General features: G+C 36.8%; 1 protein-coding gene across 1 annotated transcript; it reads left to right on the top strand.

The window, feature by feature from the left end:
• The first annotated feature begins 8101 nt into the window (after positions 1-8101).
• Positions 8102-9262, top strand: LOC146742759 (uncharacterized). The gene has a single exon (XM_085500695.1). The coding sequence runs from the start codon at positions 8102-8104 to the stop codon at positions 9260-9262; it is 1161 nt and encodes a 386-aa protein (XP_085356821.1).
• Positions 9263-9659: the final 397 nt, after the last annotated feature.

Below are 9659 nucleotides of genomic sequence, written 5' to 3' on the forward strand. Positions count from 1 at the left end.
CTTAAGAAAATATAACTTACATAGACATAGGCATATACACAAAATCAGAAGTGGGGAAATCTTTTCCATGCGCGACTTTGTAAAGAAGCAAACGTCGGAACAAAACCAACACATCGATTCAAATGTTAACCTGCAAAACGCAACACGAGTCAAGTCCTATATGCCAACGAGAAAACGCTAAGGTCTGCAAAGATGTAGAACAGAGTTATTTGCAGTGGCATATTCACCAGATTCTGTTTTATGAATAACTACATGAACTAGTCGTATTTTATACGATTTACATCGTGTTGGCAAATAGCTAGGTATGACAAGTAATGCAACGAGTGTCTCCTTGTAGTTATTTGATCTGTTTACAGTCACAATCCAAGAAGGTCTGGGCAAATTTATGTCTTTACGTTCCATGCGAAAAAAAATATTGGTTTGACTGTTAGGTGTTGTGTACATTTCTGCAGCGTGTGCATATTTTCAGTATCTTGTTTGTTATTTGCGTTATTGTATATTTTAAATACATTTAAATTTAAGGATCCTTGCATTTTTTAACCTTTACAAATGTCAAAAGTCTTCGTCGTGAAAGCTTGAACTTAACACTTAACTTGAAGATCATGTGCGCTGAAGTTTTGTTTAATCACAAATCAAAAAACAGTCGGGATGCAATTTTAGTGTAAAGATCAATTGTCATTAATTTCAATTGGACATTGCCGTGTTTATTTACATTTACAAGTTGTTTATTTCTTTTCTATGTGTGTGTAGGTTATTTAGCGATTATCTTGTATTGTTTTTGTTTTGTTTTCAAAAACAAATCGCTTTTTAAGCTTGCTGGGAGGAAGAACACGTGCAACGGGGTTTCAGTTTTTACATGAACGGACTCCCAATAACACAAAATCCTATTGATTCGACGACTCACCGAATGTGATTACAACTTGGATCCCTGCTACGATCACCGTATTTCGCTCTCTAATGCCCACCCACCAAAGCGGCTTAGCGATCTAGTGATACGATGTCGTCGTGAGCGGTCTGCTTGAAGAGGGCTCATCTCATCTCAACCCTCATTAAGTCAGCTGACCGTAACTAATCAGAGAAACCACCTCTCCTGATTTGCCACATTTCCCACGTACCTTCAGGTAGCAATTCGACATACGGATAAAATTGATCACTTGGAATCGACAATATGATAAGAAACAAGATAATATTGTCTAATGAAACGTGATAAATTTCATCCTTGTATTTCTCGGGGTGCGGACGCCAGTGGCGTGCCCGCTTTCCCTCTGATTTCTGCCGCTCACGGGGAAAGCGCGCGTAACAGGGGATTGGAGTTCAGAGAAGCATGAAAAGAAGCCATTAACAGGATAATCACTAGCGCTGGGCATTTTAAATTATATATCCAGAGCGATATTAAAATCCACCTCTATTCTACTGCGCCCCATTACTCGGAAGAACTGTTCATTTCGTCATGAAATTTACTCAATATTGAGCACCCTCGAGCGTCGGAATTTTTTGTAAGTCTTGTTAAACTCTACTTTCATTGATCGCCGCCATCATTTTCGGGTGCGCCACAAAAAAGTTAAAAAATTTTCTGACTGCTGTCCTTTATCATATAAGAGAGCCATGGGCACTGGATGGCGTTTAGAGAAAACACGTATCGCCGGTTGCAATTTTCGTGAAGCCGTTGAAATCAACATTTAAATTGCTTAGCTTGCTTAAAAGCAACTCGAAGTAGATCATTTAGTTCCATTTCAACGTAGCCATCAAAGTCAAGCCGATGCCCCTTGTAGGATTTCACATCTATCTATGTTTAGGCGTTTGCTTTCTTCAGCGCCGACCCCGTGGGATATCGGACTAAACCGCGTCATGTATTTGGAGGCGGGTCGCGCGCATCAAAAGAATCGCTAATTTAATAGAAATAGTGGTAAATTGCCTCTCAGCTCTGACCTAGTCGAAAATATGATAATTGCTAATAGGATTTCGAGACTATCATTATCCTGAATTGTCTACAGATAGTGTTGGTGTAATCATACCTAGTTAGCACTTGTTGAAACTATAAAAAAAATACGTCGACTACCTTTAAAATAAAATCACTCACGCAAACGTGAAGAGGAGATTAAATTGAATTATTGAATTAACATTTGGTGCAATATGTGCCAACCTTTAACAGTTCCATTTACTGAGTTACATTTAATACCCGTATTCATGGGCGCTGAGCATGGCTGAGTATACGATGAACGCCGTTTTTATCACAGCAGAACGTTTCAAGTGCCAAGTCTTCCTGATGGTCTTGTTTGAATGAAGCAATAATAATAATCTAGGGGTTCCATACCGTTTACCCACAAACTTACGCTTCTTTAAAGGTTCGAATTTCATGTAAGAAAACAATGTATTTTACACGCGTTGTGTACGTCGCTATGAGTCCCACATCGAACAGGACGCGGCACGACGACCACCAATCAAGTTAATGTTTGCATGCAACACAATATATCTGGTCACAACTGGTTCAATTTACGGAAAATGAGCCAACGATTTACATAGAGTTGTCTGCACAGTTTACAGCAGCAGCAGTCCTAGTGACATATCTCTCCCATGCTTTGACTGATTATGTTCAAATTTTATATATTCATTATACATAGATATATTGGTTTTACTGTATGATTCAAAAAGGACAAATGGCAGCCATTTTTGTGCGAAAAACATTAAAAATCAAGCATTTTTGACATTCTAGAACTGAGTCTTGGCGTTTATGGATAGATTTTGTTCAAACTTGGTACATACATTAGAGATTATGGGTTCCTGGTGCACGCCATTGTATTTTTCAGATCGGATTCAAAATGGCTGACTGGCGGCCATTTTCTTTAAATAAATGTGCTTGTACAGCCATATCTATGATATGCTTTGATTGATTATGTTCAAATTTTATATATTCGTTTTACAACATGTTATAGATATATAGATGTATTCAAAATGGTCGACTTAATTAATGCTGTTCCAAACCAATATTTTTCAATGTGGACTAATACTCATTTGACGATCAGATACAAAATGTCAATCATTTTAATGTTAAAAAATCATCATAATCAAGCATCATCTTCTGGATCCATACTTCTGACATGTTTATGTTCCAACTATATTACTATAAACAAAATTATATATTTCAAATTTGTTAACTAACGGTAAATGTGCCATGTATGGCTTGTTTATTGCTAAAACCTAGGCTGTATATGTTTAGTTAGATATGCAAAAAGCCTGACAGGGTGACCTTGGCGTGTCACGTTTTTATCTACCAGGTAATCCTTGATGCAGGGTAGTAGAGTAGTAATAGCTTTGCTGCTGGAAGTGGAGTAGTATTTTTATAGATTAGTAATCTCATGGTTCTTGAATCAATAGAGTAATATTTATTTGGTGCATTAATCAGCAGAGTAGTATTCGTATGATGCTTGAATCAGCAGAATAGTATTCTTATGATGCTTGAATCAACAGAATAGTATTCTTATGTTGCTTGAATCAGTAGAATAGTATTCTTATGATGCTTGAATCAGCAGAATAGTATTCATATGATGCTTGAATCAGCAGAATAGTATTCTTATGATGCTTGAATCAACAGAATAGTATTCTTATGATGCTTGAATCAGTAGAATAGTATTCTTATGATGCTTGAATCAGCAGAATAGTATTCTTATGATGCTTGAATCAGCAGAATAGTATTCTTATGATGCTTGAATCAGCAGAATAGTATTCTTATGATGCTTGAATCAGCAGAATAGTATTCATATGATGCTTGAATCAGTAGAATAGTATTCTTATGATGCTTGAATCAGCAGAATAGTATTCTTATGATGCTTGAATCAGTAGAATAGTATTCTTATGATGCTTGAATCAGCAGAGTAGTATTCTTATGATGCTTGAATCAGTAGAATAGTATTCTTATGATGCTTGAATCAGCAGAATAGTATTCTTATGTTGCTTGAATCAGCAGAATAGTATTCTTATGATGCTTGAATCAGTAGAATAGTATTCTTATGATGCTTGAATCAGTAGAATAGTATTCTTATGATGCTTGAATCAGTAGAATAGTATTCTTATGATGCTTGAATCAGCAGAATAGTATTCTTATGATGCTTGAATCAGCAGAATAGTATTCTTATGATGCTTGAATCAGTAGAATAGTATTCTTATGATGCTTGAATCAGTAGAATAGTATTCTTATGATGCTTGAATCAGCAGAATAGTATTCTTATGATGCTTGAATCAGCAGAATAGTATTCTAATGATGCTTGAATCAGCAGAATAGTATTCTTATGATGCTTGAATCAGCAGAATAGTATTCTTATGATGCTTGAATCAGCAGAATAGTATTCTTATGATGCTTGAATCAGCAGAATAGTATTCTTATGATGCTTGAATCAGTAGAATAGTATTCTTATGATGCTTGAATCAGCAGAATAGTATTCTTATGATGTTTGAATCAGTAGAATAGTATTCTTATGAAGCTTGAATCAGCAGAATAGTATTCTTATGATGCTTGAATCAGTAGAATAGTATTCTTATGATGCTTGAATCAGCAGAATAGTATTCTTATGATGCTTGAATCAGTACAATAGTATTCTTATGATGCTTGAATCAGCAGAATAGTATTCTTATGATGCTTGAATCAGCAGAATAGTATTCTTATGATGCTTGAATCAGCAGAATAGTATTCATATGATGCTTGAATCAGCAGAATAGTATTCTTATGATGCTTGAATCAGCAGAATAGTATTCTTATGATGCTTGAATCAGCAGAATAGTATTCTTATGATGCTTGAATCAGCAGAATAGTATTCTTATGATGCTTGAATCAGCAGAATAGTATTCTTATGATGCTTGAATCAGCAGAATAGTATTCATATGATGCTTGAATCAGCAGAATAGTATTCTTATGATGCATGAATCAGCAGAATAGTATTCTTATGATGCTTGAATCAGTAGAATAATATTCTTATGATGCTTGAATCAGTAGAATAGTATTCTTATGATGCTTGAATCAGTAGAATAGTATTCTTATGATGCTTGAATCAGCAGAATAGTATTCTTATGATGCTTGAATCAGCAGAATAGTATTCTTATGATGCTTGAATCAGCAGAATAGTATTCTTATGATGCTTGAATCAGTAGAATAGTATTCTTATGATGCTTGAATCAGCAGAATAGTATTCTTATGATGCTTGAATCAGCAGAATAGTATTCTTATGATGCTTGAATCAGTAGAATAGTATTCTTATGATGCTTGAATCAGCAGAATAGTATTCTTATGATGCTTGAATCAGCAGAATAGTATTCTTATGATGCTTGAATCAGCAGAATAGTATTCTTATGATGCTTGAATCAGCAGAATAGTATTCATATGATGCTTGAATCAGTAGAATAGTATTCTTATGATGCTTGAATCAGCAGAATAGTATTCTTATGATGCTTGAATCAGTAGAATAGTATTCTTATGATGCTTGAATCAGCAGAGTAGTATTCTTATGATGCTTGAATCAGTAGAATAGTATTCTTATGATGCTTGAATCAGTAGAATAGTATTCTTATGATGCTTGAATCAGCAGAATAGTATTCTTATGATGCTTGAATCAGTAGAATAGTATTCTTATGATGCTTGAATCAGCAGAATAGTATTCTTATGATGCTTGAATCAGCAGAATAGTATTCATATGATGCTTGAATCAGCAGAATAGTATTCTTATGATGCTTGAATCAGCAGAATAGTATTCTTATGATGCTTGAATCAGTAGAATAGTATTCTTATGATGCTTGAATCAGTAGAATAGTATTCTTATGATGCTTGAATCAGCAGAATAGTATTCTTATGATGCTTGAATCAGCAGAATAGTATTCTTATGATGCTTGAATCAGTAGAATAGTATTCTTATGATGCTTGAATCAGCAGAATAGTATTCTTATGATGCTTGAATCAGTAGAATAATATTCTTATGATGCTTGAATCAGTAGAATAGTATTCTTATGATGCTTGAATCAGTAGAATAGTATTCTTATGATGCTTGAATCAGCAGAATAGTATTCTTATGATGCTTGAATCAGCAGAATAGTATTCTTATGATGCCTGAATCAGCAGAATAGTATTCATATGATGCTTGAATCAGCAGAATAGTATTCTTATGATGCATGAATCAGCAGAATAGTATTCTTATGATGCTTGAATCAGTAGAATAGTATTCTTATGATGCTTGAATCAGTAGAATAGTATTCTTATGATGCTTGAATCAGCAGAATAGTATTCTTATGATGCTTGAATCAGTAGAATAGTGTCGGGAACAGACATGATGTCTACGTTACGATTACGTAACAACCCATATACCAAGTTTAATAGCTAGATCAAATACAAAGCTAAACTGTCGCCTGACATCTGGATCATGTTTGACTTTAATTACTACATCCTGTGTATTGTATATTTAATAGCTTAGTGTCTTTCTGAATAAACCAGTTGTGTGTTAACCATCATACTGTAAGCATCATCTTGTACCAACTATCCCTATACTCGCCCACATTTGGTGCCGAGACCAGGATTGTCGTCGAAAACAGAAAACCATGTCCGACGAAGAACCCGAACAGACCGTGAGAAGGGATGTAGTACAAGAAACCACCATGAAAAGACGCGGTCATCGATGTCAGATGACTAAACAACTCAAGAAAGCTGAGCAGATCCTCGCCAAAGAAAACCCAAGTCAGTCCGACCTAGTTCTTCTAGATACAACGGTGGTCAACATCGAACAACGAATGCAGACCATAGAAAGCCTGGATGATATAATCCTTGCAAATACAACTGATGAAGGTGCGTACAGCAAGCTATTCGAAGAGATCGATGACTACCATATTTCCAACAATGAGAGTGTTGCAACTATCAAGCACTATCTTAGAACTAAGTCTCCTGTAACACCTATACCTACTTTACCGGACACCTTAACCAACGGCTCGTCATCGTCACTATACCAGTCAAGTCGGAAAGTCAACCTACCAAAACTGGAATTGCCGAAATTCGATGGTGATTTCATGAAATGGAACGCATTCATTGACACTTTCAATGCAGCAGTAGATCAAGATAGTTCCTTAGAAGATATACAGAAATATCAATACCTAATGGCACAAGTAGAAGGTGAAGCCGCAAAAACAATAGAGGGACTACAACTGAGCAGCGCAAACTACAAGGAAGCGTTACAACTATTGAAAGACCGCTATGGGCAGCCACACAAACTGATTTCATGTCACATGACAGCGTTGTGGCAACTACCAAAACCGAACACTACTATTGTGAGTATTCGCTCCTTTTATGATTCGTTAGAAACACATATAAGAGGCCTTAAATCTCTGGGGAAAACTGAAGAAAGTTACGGCGAACTACTAGTTCCTATTGTTCTCGATAAACTGCCCCAAAGTGTGAAAATACAGATTTCACGTGAACATGGCGATAAGGCGTGGACCATAACAGAACTGAAGGATGCTCTTTATAAAGAGATACAAGCAAACCAGGCCGCAATCAACATCGGAAATGAACAATACGATAATCCAATTCCTACTGCCGCTACTCTACATGTGGGGACCAGAGCCAAACCGAAACCGTGTGTGTTCTGCCGGGGATCTCACCTATCGGGAAGATGTCAAGTCGTGTCAGACGGTAAGACCCGTATGGAAATACTGGTGAAAAACAAGATATGTTTTAATTGCTTTGGTGGAAAACACAGATCGACTGAATGTTGGAGTAAATTCTCGTGCCGTAAGTGTGGAAAAAGACATCACACATCGATCTGCGATGCCAGTCAAAAACACGGAGAGAATACCCGCACTACCACGGAAACACCAAATACTACACATGTGAAATTAACTCCAACGTCTGGACCAACATTATTGAAAACAGCGATTGGAAATATCTCCCGTAAACGCGTGACTACAGAATGTAATATTATGTTTGACTGAAGGCGCTCAGCGAACATTCATTACTGAGTCGACAGCTAGACGTTTAGGGATTGAAAACGCGGACTGTGAAATCGAACACCTAAGCTTAGGTACTTTTGGCAAAGATAACACCGGAGTGCGTGCGATCAAATGTGTAGATCTAATGCTGAAGACCAATTCTGGCAACATTACTTTACGTTCACTTATTGTACCGAAGATTAGTTCTCCGGTACATAACTACATCGAAGCAACCGTACAGAAGCATGTTTACTTACACGGACTAAGACTTGCTCCACAAGTAAAATCGGAAGAGATGGAAATCGATCTGTTAATAGGGGCCGATTACTATTGGTCCATAGTAGAAGATCGCGTCGTCAGGGGAAATGGACCTACCGCCGTCGCTTCTAAACTGGGTTACTTGTTGTCCGGACCATCTAAATTAGATACTATTTCTGTGATGAATACAACAGTGATGAAAATTCTAACCAATACCGAATCGGAAGAACAGTTAGTGACCAAGTATTGGGACTTAGAGTCCATCGGCATATCGAACAAAGGCGACGAGGAAACAAATGTTAAACAAACATTTGAACAATACCGTGACACGAAAATCAAGCGAGAAGGCAACAAGTACATCGCTGAATTACCATGGAAAGAAAGTCATGCACCCCTTCCAACAAACTACACGCTTGCCAAATCCAGAACCAGATCAATGGCTCAACGTTTAACTCCAGAAATGCGTGAAGTTTACAACTCTATTATCCAAGAACAATTAAATCGAGACTTCATTGAAAAAATCGTCGATGATGACCCAAAACGTGGACATTATATCCCACATCATCCCGTAGAAAAGCAATCGTCTACTACACCGATTAGAGTAGTATATAACTGCAGTGCGAAATACCGAGACCAACCGAGTTTAAATGAATGCCTGGAAACCGGACCGTCAATCAATAATGACCTAGTCAAAATGCTGCTTCGATTCCGTACACATAAAATCGGAGATATCGTGTTAGTCCACAGTGACACTCAAAAACGGTTACTCTGGCCGCTCGCTAAAGTTGAAAAACTACATGTTGAAAATGATGGACTTGTGAGAGCGGCAGACATTCGAACGAAAACGGGAAAAACCAGCCGTCCAATATGTAAACTTTATCCGCTTGAACTTAGTGCTGTTGAAAATACATCTGATGACGGGAATGCCGACAACGAAACTAGGGGAAAACAAATACCACCCGTTTTACAACGTCCTCAACGCAACGCTGCCGCTATTGCGAAGTTGAAGATTCAGGACACCTTTCATAGTGATTTATGTGACAATTAAGACTTTTAATTTTTACTCTATATATAACGTAGAATGCCGTGAACAATTAGCTTAGATTTTTGTTATCGTTATTCGTTAGAAATAATTTCGTTATTTCGTGAACTTTTAGTATGTTAACATACCCGACTTATTACCCGACTTAGTATTGTTTACTAGACTAAGTATATTATTTTATCGTTATCTATCGTTATAATTTACCGATTGTTATTCGTCATCATTTTAATAATTTACACAACGCAATATCAACCCTTACTGTCGAAATTAATTTGTTTACTTTCGGCCGCCCGGAGAATGTCGGGAACAGACATGATGTCTACGTTACGATTACGTAACAACCCATATACCAAGTTTAATAGCTAGATCAAATACAAAGCTAAACTGTCGCCTGACATCTGGA

The sequence above is a fragment of the Saccoglossus kowalevskii genome, chromosome 6 (assembly GCF_978046115.1).
Source record: "Saccoglossus kowalevskii chromosome 6, keSacKowa6.1, whole genome shotgun sequence".
NCBI classification, from domain to species: Eukaryota; Metazoa; Hemichordata; class Enteropneusta; family Harrimaniidae; genus Saccoglossus; species Saccoglossus kowalevskii.